Source organism: Saccostrea echinata, unplaced genomic scaffold (genome assembly GCF_033153115.1).
Source record: "Saccostrea echinata isolate AGI-Se365-2 ecotype Australia unplaced genomic scaffold, CSIRO_AGI_Sech_v1 ptg000027l, whole genome shotgun sequence".
NCBI classification, from domain to species: domain Eukaryota; kingdom Metazoa; phylum Mollusca; class Bivalvia; order Ostreida; family Ostreidae; genus Saccostrea; species Saccostrea echinata.
The window spans coordinates 2030577-2049066 of NW_026889776.1; the positions used below are offsets into that span (position 1 = coordinate 2030577).

The window sequence follows — 18490 nt, forward strand, 5'->3', positions numbered from 1 at the left end:
ACCAATTTTTTTTTTTTAACTTTGCATTTCAAAGTCAAAGATGTTAAACACAACATGTTAAATAGTGTTATTTCCAAGATACAAATATGTGTACAAAAGACATGATTTAAAATTTGATATTTATCTATATGTGTATACATATTTATGAACCTTAGTGCCTGTACAATCAAAACAATGTGCATTTAAAAAAAGTTCAAATTTAAAGCCAAGATTTTCTATCCAAAATGATACCTTGAAGCACTGGAACATAATCTTACAAATCAACTACATGCCTAAGCAGTGCTAAGTGTGGGAGATTATTTCATTTTAACAGCCAGGAACTTGTCTAAGAATATGATAAATCATTTAGCTTTGTATTCTTTGTTATAAATGTCACTGAGATATGAAACACTTTGCGACTATTAAGAAACCCAATATATGTAAACTTGCTCTTAAATTCAACTCAGTAAATTCACAAACTTAATGAATATCTCTTAAAGATTATTTAAATATAGGAATAGTTGGGTTAACATTGACCTTTGGTCCACAATGTTATTTAATCCATTTTCTCGTTATCTACAAATATACAAATACATAATTATAGAGTTACCCTGTGTTTCCGAGAGGCCAAGTCACTTCAAACTGGAATTTAGATGGGCTGTCTTTCAAAAGCAATTTATCAGAATTTTATCTTGACCCAGCAGTGCAAAATTACTAATTATTGTTGTAGAATTGAGTACTTTTTAAGATTTTTAGTTGTGCTGCATACTTAATATTCATATTAAATTAATACTTTCATATGAAATACTTCATCATTACTGCTATCCTCTAAACAAGGGTGATGACAGAAAACTAAAATATTCAATCACAAACATACAACAAAATATCATCACTGCAGCAGATGACAATGATAATTGATTTTCAAATGGAAACTCCATCATATTTAAACACACAACACAAATCAGTGTGCTTTATTTACAGTATATAACACTATACATAATGAATACATGCACTTATGTAATTGTACTTAGGTGAGTCTTGATGGTAATATTTGAAGCTTGCTGTGATCATATTACACATTGCATGTATAATGTGATGTAAATTATAAGAATGAATCTCTACAGACAGACACTCAGACAAAAGCAATCCCAATCAACCAATTTCAGTTTTCTGCACATTCATACTGATGGAATAGAATATTCACTAGGTATCTAATTTAGTTTTCTTTGTAATGTATTGTAAAATACTAACCTTGTACATCTGGTCCTTCCTCGACATCATAATCATCTTTGTTGAGAAAACTCAGTGAGGCTTCTGAAATGTGGACTTTTCCAGGCAAACCACTGGACTCCATAGTATTGGCTAAAGTTACATCATTGGACCACACATCAAATTTGAATCGCTGTCTACCAACAATACCACAGAGCACAGTGCCCGTGTGGACACCCACTCTCATATTCACAGATTCATTGTTGTCTCTATCAAACTCCTTGATGGCGATGATCATACCTAGCCCCATATCCACACAACACTTAGCATGGTCCTCCCTAGCCTGGGGGCACCCCGACACACAGTAATAACAGTCTCCAAGTGTGCTGATTTTTTCACACCCAGAATTAGTGCACAGAGTATCAAATCTACCAAATAAGTCATTCAGCAAACCTACTAAGTGTGCTGCAGTTTTGTTTGAGCTCATTTTGGTAAAGCCTACAATGTCTGCAAACAGTATACTAACATTATCCATGGTATTCATGTTAAAGGGACGAAATATAATTTCACCTTTGACATTTTTGGACCTTGAATTACGCTTTTTGGATCTTGAGTCCTCATCTGGATTTTGTTCTTTGTCTTGCCGCGATGCCATTACCTCCTGAGCTACTGATGGAGGCATAAGAGAGTGGATCATTTTCTCTTTTATTCTCTTTTCATTTTTTAACTCTCTCTGGGCTAGCACAGACTGGCCAATTTTCCAGAATGTACTCCTCTGACCAACTTGAGACATTATGAAGATATGGATACCCATAACATGGACACACAAGTGCAAAAGTGCCTTCCCAATTATGATTATTGGTTGCTGCATATAATCATTTCTAACTGCAACTAACACTTCATAAAATATGGAATGTGTGACTCCAAGTCCAATGGACATAAACAATGGCATTGGTATCACAGTGTACATCATAAATAAGACTTCAATTGAGGCTGCAAAAGTCCCTACAGTAGAAACCAGCGAGTTACTGTATAAAAACTGGGCTAGAATCCCTCCACACAACAAAACTGACAGCAATATAGAGGTCAGTAGATAAAATCTTTTGTAGAATTTGGTAAATGTGAAGCCTAGAATTAATGCTATTAGACACAGGAAAACCACACTTCCTATCAGAAATTCCAACCAAAGTACATCCTGTCTTATTCCAAAGAAAACACTCCAAGCTAGGCAAGACACTAAAATGATGCACAAGATTGCACGAAATCTTCGCCGCGTCTGGGGAAATGACTTCTCCCACTGTTCTCGTTCTAAAATGGGTGAGTCAAATTTTGGATTCCACCAGCTACCTGAAGCTCTCTCAAAGAGAATAGGCCACTTGACACATGTCTGTTTGTCAGAATCATTCAGTACATTTTCCTCTCCATCTAGATCAACACAAACAGTTTTGGGGTCAATTGTGTCCATGGTGGTAAGATAGAGGTTATCCCCTCTCTTTGTATTCCCGTTACTTGCCATTTTTATCTAGAATTCCAGAAAATGTACGGTAAACACTTCCTTCCGAATGTTCTATGGCAGGTGCCCGCTGCGATCCATTTTTATTTCACTGCTCGTCGAGAAATGCACAGTCCATGTACATTACCTTACAGTCCACGTAAATGTACATATCAAAAGCGACGAGCTTTCACATGTCGCAGATATAATCCGCATCATGAATTATTGTCCAACACCTTCCTACAATAATATATTTGCCTATCTTTTCCGTGTTGTTGGCTCAGCGGCGCTACGAGTTATGTCGATGAATGAGATCGAGTGTGTGTGTTTACCGAGAGTTCGTAGAATTCTAAGAAGCCGGTGTTTGAAAGCCATTAATAATTAATCCAAACTACCTGTGTATATACTGAAACTCTTAATACCACTCGCCAAGACTTGTATAAATAAACGTTTTTCATCTGCTTGGGGTCATGTAGAGTTGTCTCAGCATATCAAAGCGGAACAAGGTCACAATGGGGACGGACTCGATTTTTAAATCAATGTGCACGAAGCTGTATTTTCCACAGTGGGCGCACTCGATTGTGACGATCAGCAAAACTAAGATAAAAAAATGCTTAGAGAATACGACTTGATGTGTTCTCGCGAATGTGATTCAACCAAACGCTTCTGCACAACATAGTTTACGAAAGTAATCTTGCGCAGAGAACCTCCCATTAAAATAAATTTTGTTGCTATAAATACATTCTTGTTCTAAATTTAACAACCCGATGTGGATTTTGACCTCTTTTGTCCGTTATGCCTCAGAGACCTATGCGGTGTTTGTTCTGGTTAAGCTCACCTAGCTAGGCCTAGTATTTAAATCTTATTCGTGGACAATTTGAACCGTTATTCTACACATCTTGAAATTTTGTGGATTTTTATTTATTTACAAACACAAATGGAGACTTTTACGTGGAGAGAGAGAGAAGGGGGGGACTGGACAATGTAAATTGTGTTATTATTAGATATTACATGCCATACATACCCGAGGCAATGATTTTTGTAAACAAGGACTATATTGTAAAATCAGACACAAAAATCAATGATGTTATTTTTGCGAACATAGACTATATTGTGAAATTGGACATACAAATAAAAACATTAATTATCATCAGGGACCTATATATATTAGTATATAGGTCCCTGTTATCATTTCTGAAATTTGATTTTTTGGCAAAGTGTTGTTGTTTAATTTTTTTTAAGCACTCTAATGCAAATTAAACAAAAATAACCTTATATAGTAGACATATCCAGAAGAAATTACAAGGTTAACAAATTTATCTGCTTAAATTAATACAGGCGTGGATCCAAAATTTTGTGTTGGAGGGGTCGCTAGAGATGGCAACGAGTCTGGGTAACAACTTATGTCCCCACTGGGTCAAAGGCAGTATCCGTTGAAGCTGGTGGGCGGGGGGGGGGAGGGAGGGGGGCAGTAAGCTCTTTAGACTAAGCAATAAGTGACCCTTATTTTACAGATATATTTACCTTTATTTCTTTGTCGTATGACAGTGAAATCTATATCTGAAAAAACCTTGTTTTTAAACCTCCGTAATTGAAGATTCGGGCGGCATATAGTTTTTGCTCTGTCCATCTGCCTGTCTAAAAATCTGTAAAATCTTTAACCTTGCCCGTAACTTTTGATCTGTTGCAGTTATGGCTTTCTTTGGGTACCAACATATTTGATCTCTTGACCTTTTAGTTTCACCCATTTTGAAAAATTTTACCACGTTTTAACCTTGGCCATAACTTTTGAACAGTTGGTGCTAGGGCTTTCATACTTCACATGTGTATTTCTTGTGAACAGACCTTTCCTTGGGTACAAATATTTTTTACCTTAAAATTTGACCTTGGGGTTTGACATACATTTGAAAAACTTTAACCTTGGCCATAACTTTTGAATGATTGGTTCTAGGCCCTTTATATTTCACAGGTGTATTCCTTGTGACAATACCTTTCCCTAGGCACCATTTATTTTGACCCTTTGACCTTGGAGTTTGACCTACTTTTGAAAAACTTTTATCTTAACCAGAACTTTTGAGCAGTTGATGCTAGGGCATTCATACTTCACATGTGTATTTCTTGTGAACAGACCTTTCCTTGGGTACAAATATTTTTTACCTTTTGACCTTGGGGTTTGAATACATTTGAAAAACTTTAACCTTGGCCATAACTTTTGAATGGTTGGTTCTAGGCCCTTTATATTTCACAGGTGTATTCCTTGTGACAATACCTTTCCCTAGGCACCATTTATTTTGACCCTGACCTTGGAGTTAGACCTACTTTTGAAAAACTTTTACCTTAACCAGGACTTTTGAACAGTGACAAGACCTTTCTTTGAATACCAATATTTTCAATCTCTTTACCTTCACCTTGGAGTTTGACTTGCATTTGAGAAACCTTAACCTTGGCTATAAGCTGCCATATGGGGGCAACAGTGTTTCACAAACACATCTTGTTGTTTCGGGTTTTATTTGGGGAGGGGGGAGGCACCCCCATCTGAATCTGAGCCTGTGAAACACATGTTTGTAAATGTATTTAAACATGTGTATTTACTATGCAAAAATACCAGTAGAGGAATTTTAATGACAATTGTAACACATCTTTAAACAATTTGAGAATTTTTGTCAAAAGGTTTTAAATCCTACCCTTTTCTCTTTTTTTTTTTTGAGGGAGGGGGTGTTTATACAAAAATGACTATAGTGAATTTCAAACCATGCAAACATCATATCTTTGTGGGCTTTTTATTTGTTATCTTTAGTTCTGAACTACTGGGACTGATACATTGCTTTTGCCAGTTGTTAAATATCATATCTGGACCATAATGTTTGAATCCTTGACTGGAGTGAAATCTTGTTGACTTCTATAGAGAGGTGTGTCATGAATGAGACTCAATACTTCTTTAAGGTCATGTTTACAGTATTGAAGTGTTGAAACTGTGTCCTATACCAAGACTCTTATATAGAATGATTCAAATGTCACTTTGCTGTTGCTTTTGACCTTACCATGTCTCTGAGCAACAAGATATTGAAATTGCATTTGGGCTCTAAGCTTGCAAATCTTGACTGGAATGACTCTAAACTTAGTATGCAATTTCTGGCCTTACTTTCAAATGTTATGGTCAACAATAAGATCTTGAATTTGTGTCTTTATTACTTAACTTTCAATCCTTGATTTGAATTTAAGTTTTTGCATGAAATGTCTAAATATGGGTTTGTCTCTCCAAGGACAAGATCATTGAGAAATAATAATTGGATTACAACTCGAGAATTTTTTAATAAACATGTTTTCCTTTGCTGTAAACCATATATGAATTAATTTCATACTGATACAATTTAATGTTGCTCATCTTCATCTGTGGAACATAAATCTCATACATCCATAGAAATTTCATTTTTTCTGAAAATTAAGCCCCATTCTGCTTACCCATGATGGAAAAAAAAATTGCCATAGTTGCTTTTCTCCATATGGAAAGCTGACTTAGCCATATGAACTTCAACTACAGTCATGTTTACTTCAACCATAATCTTGTAAAGTTCAACTATAGCCCTGTAAACTTAAACTATAACCTTGTTAATGCCTGGGAAACAGCATAGTTCTTAAATGTAAAAGGATGGAAAATAAATATGCTGCACATTATGATTCAACCATAATGGAATCATGAACCCCAGTACCATTACAGAAATATGCAGGCTAAAATTACTTTGTTACTTTTAAACATTTTTTTGCTGGGAATAACACAATATTACAGGTGCATATTAAACTAAAGAAACTCTGTTGAGTTGATTATTCATGCAGTTCTGAAGTGTTGATCAGTGCTTTACCACTGGCATAAATAACAAACCTTGAGATCTTTCTTTTGATATAAAACACTAGAATGAAATTGCAGCTTTATTCATGATTATCATAAATCAAGCTCAGTATCTTTAACATGCATGGACAACATACACACAATAATAGTCCTCCTCATTAATAATACAGCTTCTTTACAGGAGAATTACATATTATTTACTGTAGCTCAATGTACATAGTGGATGCTTAACATAATATTTCTAAAAGAAACTTAAACTTGAACAATAAGAGCAACATGGTTATACCAAAGGTTGGTTTTATCAGTTTTTAAAGTCTGAATTAAAAAAAAAAACTGCCCACAATAATGAGACATACACATGTACGAATAATACAGACTTCTACGTTAGAGTTAACTGACCTTAAATCCCGAAACAAACCAAAAAATTATTGCTTACATAGTTTAATTTTCCACCAAACATTTTTACATGTTGTTGTCATTTTCTACTTGTAGCTAATACATTGATAAGAAGAGGATCTTGGATTAAATGAATAAAATACCTTACAAGTAATAGTAACTGAAAAATCATGAGAAGGGGATAAAACCTACATATTAGATACTGTAAATCATTCAAAACATGACATCTGCATCCAGTAAACTTTAAACACTTCCTTGGTTTAATAAAAACATAGTAGCTGTTTTTTCACTGTATAAAATGTGTACTGAATGACAAATAAAAAATGATTTTCTTGGAAAACAATGCACCAAGCGCAATCAACTAAATGTGTCAGAGGTTCTAAAAACAGTGAAGATGCATAAAACGAAGGCTTACACACATCTTCCCATTTTGAAAGTTTTTAATTTTTCTCTGGCTATATTTTCTGTGGGATCAAATAATAAATAAACATGTAACACTAAAAACTGGCTATAAATAAAATTTGAAATATCAACAAGTTAGATATTGCACATAATAGAGATAAGGCTTGAACTAAATATGAAATAAACAGAAATGCCATATATACTAAATTACTAACATGTCCTTCCTCCAAGTCCTCTCCCTGTTAGATGGATAAATAATTCAAGAACAAAATTACATTTCTCTTTTTCATAAAACAATGCCATTATGTGAAACAAAACCATGGAGTACAACAGAGATCATTGCTTTTGATGCACATTCATACACAGTTTCATATGACCTTATCAGGAAGATCACCATAAATATCATATTTTTGATGATACATGTACATAAAGGTCATCTTTGGGAGAGAATCATCCCCCCTTTAGTTCAAGCACATGAGCTAAAGCTTGATACACTGAGTGGTAATGTATGCTTACAGAGTGCATATATAATATATTGACAAGTGTCTGCTATCTTGTCCACAGTTGCCTACGGTGGCTACTTTATTTGACCACTTCCTCTATCCTGTGTGGTTCCTTTTGGTGGTTACTTGGTTTGGGCCACCTCCCACACAATCAGATGACTCTTGTCTCCCTTGCTGAGGGACAACTTCTTTTCCTCCTCCTCTGGATTATCGTCATCACCATCACCTGCAGCAGAATAAGGAGAAATAACAAAACGTGGAAAAAAAGCATACATCATTTAAATCTTACAATTATACAAGTAATAAACTAGAAATATGTCCATAGGACATGAATGCCCCGCCAAGGGTATATTAGTAATGCAACATGAAAATTTGTATTAGTGTATGAAGTTTGATGAGAATATCTTGAATAGTTTCTTTAAAATTGAAATTAAAATGTAAAAAAAAAAGATGGATACAGATGATAAATTCACACCAAATTATGTATAAGTACATAAGCTTACATAAAAATATCTTAAATAGTTTCTTTAAAACTAAGCAAAATGCAAACTTAAGAAAAGTGATGTCAAGGTCAGAGGAAAGGTCAAAGTCAAAAAATGTTGATGCAGTTATATGATATGATATGATCATTTTACACCTGTGAGTTACATGATATTCATGGCGGGGCATGCAAAAGTTTAATTAAATACAAAGTAAATGAATCCTGTATTAACTATTATTAAATATATACATTAAGTCATTAAATTCTGTAAAATAAATATACTTGTTTTAGGGGAAAACATTTCTCTGTTTGTAAACACACTACAATAAAATTGTCTGATCCAGACATCACCAGATTAGACAACATTATAAACACTGAATTAGCTGAAAGTCATTGTAAAGTTTTATTTATAATAGGAAAGATTTGGGAATACACAACACTCAGATTAGACAAGTTTTACTGTAATATTACATGTGTATATACAATACATTTGAAAGCATCCTAGATATATGTGGTAATCTGAGCGAAATATTCTAATAACAAAAAGCATATGATGTACTGTTTATCAAAGCTGACCTATTCTAAAGTCTACATATCCTTCTCCCCCTGACAGGATCAGCCTGGAGCTGCTATCCTCTGTAGGAACAGCCTCGTGTCGAGATTTGTTGTCACCTCCCTCGTCACTCATGGTAGCTGCACTAAGTCCTTTTCTAGGAGACCCTACAACAAAGAAAAAGAATCTTATTGTTAAAACGTCAGAGACCCCAAAGTAAAAACAAGAGGGCCAAGGGCCTTAATGTTCACCTGAGTATAAAACAACAATCCATAGAAGATCCATAGAGTATAAAACAAGAGGCCCAAGGGCCTTGAATCACTCTTCTGATAAACTGTACAACCTATCACTTCTATTTGAAGCCTGTAAGTATCCTGTATATTTAGATAAAGCCTTGAAGTTCCAAAGGTAGGTCATCATGAACTACATTTTAGATGAAACAGTCCGAGAACCCAAGATGATTCTGAGCCAATTAGTACCTGAGAGTTGGTCATGGTGACCTACTTATCACTTGTCATTCTCTGAGGACCCAAGATGCATCAACTAAGTTTGATGATTCTAAGCCAATTAATACCTAAAATATTTTAAAAATTATAACCATAAAATTTCAAAAGTAGGTCACAGTGACCTACTTTTCAGATGACATACTTTGAGGACCCAAGATGCATCAGCTGACAAAGTGTGATGATTCTAAGCCAATAAGTACCTGATGTATTTAAATAAAGCCATAAAATTTCAAAAATAGGTCACAGTGACCTCCTTTTCAGTCGACTAACTCTGCGAACCAAGATGCATCAACTGACTAAGTTTGATGATTTTAAGCCAATTAGTACCTGAAATAATTAAAGCTATAAATTTTCAAAAGTAGGTCACAGTGACCTACTTCTCAGTTGTTGTACTCCGAGGAGTAATTTTTGGTCAACTTTGAATTGACCTTGAGACCACGTCCTTTGTCCTAGGGTAAATCCCTGTGCAAATTTTAATCTACAACGTATCCTCATCCTTTTTGTGTAATTTTGGTGATAATCTGCCCAGTGGTTCTTGAGAAGAAGATTTTTTTAGCAACCAGTACTTTTGTTTCTATTTTCCTAATTATCTCCCCTTGTTTATGGGTCACAACCCTAGTTTTAGTAAAAACAGGAGCCCTTGGGCCAAGGATACCCTGTGACAAATTTGACAATAATTGGCCAAGGGTATCTTGAGTTATGGCCTATATTCTAAAAAGTTTACGCACACTGCACACCGCACAAATGGCCATAGCATTAGCTCTTTGAGCCTTTGGCTCAGAGGAGCTAATAAAGTGATAGAAGAAGCTTTTGTAAATCTTTGATTGCCTGTTGTGGCCCCACCCTATCCCCAGAGTCCAGAGTCATGATTTGAACAAACTTGAATCTATACTAGCTGAGGAAGTTTCCATGTAAATATAACCAATCATGGCTTTGCTGTTCTTGAGAAAAGAATTTTTTCAAGATTTTTCCTACATATTCCAATGTAAAACTTTCATTGTCCATTGTGGCCCACCCTACCCCTTGGGGTCATGATTTGATCAAAGTTGAATCTACACTACCCGAAGATGCTTCCACATGTTTTATATTTTCTGGCTCTCTGGTTTTTAAGAAGAAGATTTTTAAACCATGCCACCAAATTTTCACTAATTCATAATTATCTCCCCTTGGAAGAAGGCATGATCCTTCATTTGAACAAACTTGAATTCCCTTCAGCCAAGGATACTTTGTGGCAAGTTTGGTTGAAATTGGCCCAGTGGTTCTGGAGAGGAAGATGAAATTGTAAAAAGTTAACGACAACAACAACAAAAATAGACAACAGACAAATTTGGATCAGAAAAACTCACAAAGGCTCAGGTGGGCTAAAAATGGTTCCAGCCACTCTTCACAAAATTATGGTAATTTAATGTAAAATTCAAATGATATAGTAAGAAGAATAACTTTATATGAATATCTTTTAACATTTCCATTACAAATCACCTACTTGTCTGAGTACAAATTAAAGAAAAATATAGTATTATGCATATTTCAATCTCAATGCCTCTGTCACTGAAGAAAAGACTCCATACCCTCAAAGATGGAAATTGTACTTCTGTTTTTGTTCCAATTATCTCTGTGCCCACATTGTAATTGAATTGACATTTACCATCTACAGACAACTGATCAAATTTCCCATCTTGCTTCTTCATTTTCTCCTGACATTTGAAACATTGGATTTTAATCAGTCAGTGTCCCCAGTGATACTACATATATTCTGATTTTAAGACAAAATACTAAAGGATGCCTCAGAGATGGAAAATATTCAAATGAAACCAACTTCATTCTTTCTGTGAGGAAGTCTAGCTCATCTCATTCATATAAAGTTACACTGGAATGCAGTTCCTAATCATAACTTTTGGATCAATTGGTTGAATGAGCTATTTCTGCAGTTATTCAATTCACATAATGTTCAAAATAGTTATGCTACTCTACCAATCCACACTAGCTATTTAAACTGTCTTTCTAAAGGTCCCTTTCGTTGGTTTTCTTTCTGACATCTACATAGTATATATCTACAGCTCTCAGTGCAGTCACAATGTTTTTTGGATTCTCACTATTCATCAACTTTGCAATCCATTTTTCTTGATCTTCTCGAGTCCAAGAATGGAAACCACAAAATATCTGTGCTTCCATTAATATTTGTTCATCTGCAGTGACTTTATTGCCTGGTGGATCAGGACATTCAAAATGATGTCTTTGATACATTTCACGCACACTTCCATACTCCCAAACTTTAATTTGTGTCGTCCAGTGGTTTGAGGGGGATGAATGCCTTATAAGCATGAATGAAATGTCCTGACTGGTACATGTATTTGAAAAGTCACTTTTGCTGGATTCATCTGCAATGTGTAACTGATGCAACATGGCCTGTAATCCATATCTTAATTTTTCTTGGTCTACATTGTAAACAGGTTCAATTTCTGTTTGCGACCATGCACAATTAAACACCTTTCCAATAAATTTTAATAATTTTATGCTTATTTCGAGATTGTATTGATCCTCAGTAGCTAGTAAATTATAAGGACTTTCAGTCAACTTATGAATAAAGTGAAAACATTCTGACACAACCAAGCACCTGTTCTGATGCCAAGTCTTATTTTGTGCTGGTAACTTTTCCTGTGTATCAGCCAATAGTAAATTAGTTCCATTAAGAAAATGTAGTAAAGACTGTCGTGAAAAACTGGTTGAAACATCTTGTATAAGTGTTCTGATGCAGGTGGACAATTCACAAGAATCACAAACTTTAATATGATGCAAAACCAACATTTTAAGTCTATATGTTGTTGGAATGCTGCCGTCTTCTATATACCCAGAGAAAACAGTGTCTGACAAAAACTTCAGCATCATGTATGCATAACGATGGTCTTGTGATGCATTTTTCAGTACTGAAATTTCAGTATCACAGTTTGAAATTTTCCAACAAGTCTTATGTCCAAGTTTACACATTTTAGGCACGAGATAACACTTATGATAAAACCTTAAAGCTTCTTCACTGGTATATTTTTCATTTGCTAATGTCTTCTTTGTAAAAACCTCAAATGTGGGCAAAAAGTCAACTAATACATACAAATAATCCTGATTTCTTTTTTTCCTATAATTATTGGGATCCGGCACTTTTAAGGAATGTAACTTACTTGTCCATTTTAAAACCAAACTACATTTATGGTAATATGGAGATCCAATATCCTCTCCTGTGGCTATTTGCATGTACCCTGATGTTCTGTGTTCAGTACATATTTCACAGCCTTGTTCAATTTCTGATATGGTTCCATGAATAACAAATTTACAGCACTCATCTTTCTGAAGAAATTTCATTTTCTTATCAAAATTTAAACAATTGCACAGGTAATTAATAGATTTTAGCATGTCATAGTTAAATGAAAATAAAAGCCTGTCTCCTTCCAACCCAGCCTCTGGACTGTTAAAACAATAAGGGAGCAACTGTTTACTTTCATCGATAATTGTCATATATCCATTGCAATGCTTAGTCAAAGACAGATGATTGTCCAAGGGCTTGTTTAATACAGCTAAAAAGTCGTATTCTATTACAGGTTCTTTGTTGTGAGCTGAAAATTTCCAGATTCTAGTTCCTTCTTCCATACTTCCACAAGGCACAATTTTTGTTACTTTGAGTAAATTATTTACATGTACCAGTGACTTTGACAATCTTTGTAAGAGTATTTCAGTGGTGTCTCTTATGTCCTGAAACTCTGCTTGGTCTATATCCAAACAAACATGATTTTTAACTTCCTCAACAAACGTCTCCATTTTTTTTTAAGAGGATTCCATAAATTAGCCAAATCCTTCAAACTTATCCAGTGTTTCCATGTGGAAATCTTTCACTTCCTGTTTAGTGCTATGTGTATACCAAATCATACCCAGAGTAATTCACACCCTCATGTATGAAGTAAACCTGTAATTGTGAAATTATTACCAAATCACATTTGTTTTAAAGCTTCTTACCTGGAACAGATACAAAGAACTTGACAGCATCCCTGTGGCCATGGAATGAAAGCTGAGCCTGTGCCATAGAACAGTATGGTATGAAAGTTCCTGGTGTGACACTGTCTGTCTGTGTGTCACTGTAAACCCTCACAATTCCTCCAGGACGACCCCCACTTGGTCCACTGGACACAGTCTGCTTGTTACCTGTTGTAATGTACAAAGTTTTGTTCTCTTAATCTCGCCTAACAATTCCTGGCTGACTGTGTACACATCTAAGCAAAGCATTAAAGAGGTGATAATTGATAAAAACCGCAGCAACAGTCAAAGTGATGTTTTACGGAAATGAAAACATTGCCTCCATTATCACTTTTAGGATGATATTTTCACACTTAATACAATGCAACTTGGAGGGAAAGAGCCATAGCTGCTTTGCTGATATAGTTTAGAACTGTCTTTTCACGAGATACTTTGAAAGTGTAAAGTGTATATAACTTTTAGAAATTAATACATGTACCCCCAAAAAATTGTTAAAAATGCATAAATGGAAAATGTTGGACTCAAACTTGGAATCACCACATTTAATTCCAGCAATCATGCACTGTGCCACTCGATCATTGATGTTGAATGGATAAATTTAAGACAGATTGCTAAATCTTAAGGTAATATGAAAAGAAAAATTGAATTTATACTTTCATCATTTTCAATATGAAAACCACTTTTAACCAAAATTATCTAAATATAATGAAGTGCAGTAATATCCAGATAAAATTATTCAAATGTTATTTCTGGTTAAGGGTGGTTTTTGGCTACAGTTTGTCAAAGTTTAGGTAGATATCTCAATATTTATAATATACTCCATACAAACTGGATGATTTTCATATTTAACAGGTAAGGAACTATTAAAATTTAAGTATTATTATTGTGTAATTTGAGTTTACAGATGTATAAACTAAGATTGTACGACAAAATTTAATTAAAAATGTATTTAAGAAATCACTACTAGAGTAGGCAAAAATGCCTATCAAATAGGCTATGGCTCTTTATAGAGTCCAGAGATGTTGTTCATTCACACTGATCATTTTATTTTACAATTGGTGTCACTTTGTGGTAAATAGTATAAAAAATCCACAATGTCTTATGAATTTAAGTAATTGTCTTAGATATTCATGCAATATTATCAAAGATGCACTTAGAATTTTAAAAATCTATTTACTAATAAGATAATATCTTATTATTCTTTACTTAACATCTTTTATTGTAGGGCAGTTACTTACTCTCTGATAGTGGTACAGAGATAATGACTCCATTTCCAGTACCTATCCAGAGCCTGTTACAGGAGATTAACATGGCAGTGATCCGTACAAATGAAAATCCAAGTTTACCAGTTCCTGGAATCAAAACAAATTAAAATCGCACTATAAACATTAAACATAAAATCTAACCATGAACATTTATAGGAAGGAAATATGTATGTACATAATGAATCAAATGGCTCACTTCAAAATTACTCAGTTTTCTGTATAAGTTCATCCTTCTGGAAACTTATCTAACAATGTACTGGCATAAGGTTCAATGTCTGTCCTATAGATGCTCAAGTATGTAGGTATGGTGCAGTTAGATTGCATTGTCTACATGTATGGAGACTTACCTAACATTTTACTGCTGTTCACATCCTGTAGGTGCTGGTGTGTGTACACTTGGTACAGACAAGTGTCCTGTCTAAGACTATGGAGCCTTACTTACATTTTACTAATGTTTACATCCTGTAGGTGCTGATGTGTATAGGTGTCATACAAAGTATACTGTCTAGACGAATGGAGACTTACCTAACATTTTACTAATGTCCACATCCTTTAGGTGCTGATGTGTATAGATGTGATACAAAGTATACTGTCTAGATGTATGGAAACTTACCTAACATTTTACTGACATAAGGTTCAATGTCTACGTCCTGTAGATGCTGGTGTGTATAGGCATGGTACAGACGAAGTGTACTGTCTAGACGTATGGAAACCCAGACACCATCTCCCACCCATGCCAATTGTCTGACCTGACTCTCCTTACGAGGGTGGGCATCAAAGGTTTTCTATGCAAAAATGTACAAAGTAAGCTACAAGACAAAACATGGGTATCTAACACATAATGGGATCTTTCTTTCCCTGTGTATCACAATTACATGTATTGCAAAAATATACCAAAACACTGTTATTTTAATTGAGTAGTCCTATTTTTGAGATTGTCCCAGTGGTTTAATAAAGTAATCTATGTAATCTATAAAGTACACAATCAGTGACAATTTTATGTGAGTTTAAATTTTTGCCATCTAAAAATGCTTGCAAAGAAAGCAAAAATTGGGTCATTACAAAAATCACCCATTATACAGTATCTCTGGATGATAACCTTTTATGGATCAGGAGGTCATGGTGGTGCATAAGAAAGTACTGAACTAAGTAAACTACATAATTATTACTTGGTGAAAATGAATTGCTGATTTAAGAAAGCCTATCAACAAATGGAAACACCTTCATAAACACTAAAGATTTCAACTGAAGAGTGAAACAAGAACTGTAATGAAAGCTTCTCCTACCTCTATGGTCATGTTCTTTGGTTCAATGACATGGATCTTATTCCTATATCCACACCAAACATGTTTGTTGGCTATCACAGTCATACAGCGGATAGAGTGATGTGGTTTACCCAGATCCAAAAGATGATAATTCTGTAAGTCCCACTGACCATCTAAAACAATCAGACAGAAAACAATGCATTATGCAAAACATATAAATGAACAAATTCATGTCAGATCAGAAAGTATTAAGATGAACATAAAGTCTAAAATAAATATAGAAATGTTACCTGTGTCTCGATGGAATATGGAGATTGTTCCATCAGCCAGAGCTACTAGTACTCTTCCTTTAACATGTCTGAAACAGGAACAATAAAATCCACAATGTAATCATTTCTGTTTTGTGCTCAGAAATTTGGAGAAAATATGAAATCATCTTTCATTGCTGGTACTTACACAATATTGAGAACTGAATCTCTTAGTTTGACAGAGTATAAGCATCTTCTCCATTGTGCTACTGAGGAATGTACATACAGACTAAAAAAAATAGTATATGTACAATAAATAAATAAGGCATAGAAATTTAACAGTATTCTCAATTCCTTCATTTGCTAAGTAGATTGTATTGCTTATTGGTCAACCACTACTTCACATGTACAGTGGTATGCCGTGTATCATGATGGTAACCTTTGTTTTTATGATTTTATCCAAAGAACTTTCCTATAGATCACAACTGGATTTTAAAAACTATGACAGTATCATCTCCCTTTGCTGGTACAAAGCTACTTTGAACATGTTATTTGTGCACATTCATAGTGAATATCAATGCAAACTTGTTTAAGATAACTATAGCTCCAACATATATGTCTTGAATATCATCAACATGTGAAATTAAGTCAGAGGTCCTGACCATATAATGAACCTCAACTTTAATACTGCTAACTCCATGATATCTCTAAGTTTTTAGACAGTCTGGCTATGTTGAAGACACTGAGGTTTAACTGTATATGCATGTAATATTAAAGACAGTATTTTGTCACCACATACCGTAGTATAAATTAATGAAATAATCACTTTTTGCCACAAATAATCTGAGAAACCTGATTTAACTGCTGTACTATAAAGACAAATCAATCATTATAACTTAAGAATTCTGTTGTTTTAGAATAACTTACTGGAGGTTTACCATGTTGATATCATCTACCTACCCTCCTGTTTGTGTTCCCAGCCAAATAGTGGGTAAAACACTGGTCATCTTCTCAGTCTCCTCAAACTGGACATCGCTGTCCACTGACATAGGACTGAGGCCATCCCTGATTAACTCCGAGTGCCTGTGGTGGTCAAGGGAGGCCAGAGAGGATCGGGATACAGGCGTGTTGGTGCCTGAGACAGCTGGGGAACCTTTGGCTTTGAATACCGAGGGTTGGATATCATCCCCACCAAATTGTACTGTAACCAAAAAATGAAAATATTATTTCTTTGTACATCAATTATGTGCATGTAACATATCATATAATTTTTCTCAAGCATGTCTTTTGATGCAAAATTGATAATCTATCAATAATTCAAGAACTGCTTTTATGATTTTATTACTGCCCAAACATTAATGTACATTAATTCATTAAAAAAGGCACAGAATGGTGTCGTGACTGCATTAAAGGATACACAAATAAATTATTGTACATGGCTATTATGAGTAAAATCTGTCAGTCTCTAAGCTTTATATTTTAAAAAGTTTATCAAGCAACAAAATGTTGAGAAAATAATCCAGGACACGAGATCTCACCTTCGTAACTACGATCTGACATGATACTTTCAGTATCAAACTTATCCTTGTGTTCCACCTCTGTGTCTACTTTCTCTTCTGTAATACAGCTTTGTGTTAATTCAAGCACCGAGTTACCCACACCACTCACAGAATTACAGTAAGATTTAGTTCTATGTGCAGAATAGCTTTACAGAAATATTTAGAATGTTACATACCATTAAATTACACATCTTATGTGATTGATATAAAAGTATAGCCATTTTCTTAAAGCAAACACAACTATTGAAAATACATATACTCCGATTGGAAACTTAGCATAATTAGCATTACTTGAATATATACTCATAGCTTCTCTGTTTAGATAAATGAATAACATTAGTTACTAAATGGCTAATTAAGATATACTGAATATGTGTATTAAATGATCACTACAAACGTGATTACAGAACTATAGGTGTCTAGATTTACATTACCATTAGAAGTCAATGCTTGAGCTACAGCACTGAGGTTACTCTTATGTTCTGGAGTGACTTCTGCAGACAGATAAATGTAAGTCATTTAAAGCTTAATCAAAACACATGTTCTAAACAATTTTCAAACTTTAAAACTATATCTTTGACAATTTTCGGACATACATGTACTTTACTCGAAAAACTGTTAATTATGAAACATAAATTTGCAAACTGGATTAAGATTTCATCTATTTAGCCATGCAAGTATGATTTTTAATATTTCAACCTATTTAAACAAAATGATGAGACAACAGTATTAAACATATCTACCTTAACGATAATTAAAAACGAA

At 34.4% G+C, this 18490-nt stretch overlaps 2 protein-coding genes across 14 annotated transcripts in view; both read right to left on the bottom strand.

Annotated features, from left to right (window-relative positions):
• Positions 1 to 3282, bottom strand: part of LOC133193412 (adenylate cyclase type 9-like) — a 33218-nt gene extending 29936 nt beyond the window's left edge. Inside the window, exon 1 of the mRNA XM_061329336.1 lies at positions 1231 to 3282. Coding sequence (XP_061185320.1) covers positions 1231 to 2704 — 1474 coding nt within the window. The 5' untranslated portion in view covers positions 2705 to 3282. The remainder of the gene's footprint in view (positions 1 to 1230) is intronic.
• Positions 3283 to 6594: 3312 nt separating this feature from the next.
• The window catches only part of LOC133193415 (C-Jun-amino-terminal kinase-interacting protein 4-like), a 35924-nt gene continuing 24028 nt past the window's right edge, over positions 6595 to 18490 (bottom strand). For all 13 annotated transcript variants that reach the window (XM_061329349.1, XM_061329339.1, XM_061329345.1 and 10 more), the window contains 11 exons: positions 18160 to 18219; positions 17705 to 17782; positions 17127 to 17367; positions 16375 to 16455; positions 16209 to 16276; positions 15940 to 16091; positions 15267 to 15438; positions 14627 to 14740; positions 13371 to 13556; positions 8886 to 9029; positions 6595 to 8054 (listed from right to left, as the gene is read on the bottom strand). In XM_061329349.1, the coding sequence (XP_061185333.1) occupies positions 7951 to 8054; positions 8886 to 9029; positions 13371 to 13556; positions 14627 to 14740; positions 15267 to 15438; positions 15940 to 16091; positions 16209 to 16276; positions 16375 to 16455; positions 17127 to 17367; positions 17705 to 17782; positions 18160 to 18219 (1400 nt within the window). In that variant the 3' untranslated portion in view covers positions 6595 to 7950. The remainder of the gene's footprint in view (positions 8055 to 8885; positions 9030 to 13370; positions 13557 to 14626; positions 14741 to 15266; positions 15439 to 15939; positions 16092 to 16208; positions 16277 to 16374; positions 16456 to 17126; positions 17368 to 17704; positions 17783 to 18159; positions 18220 to 18490) is intronic.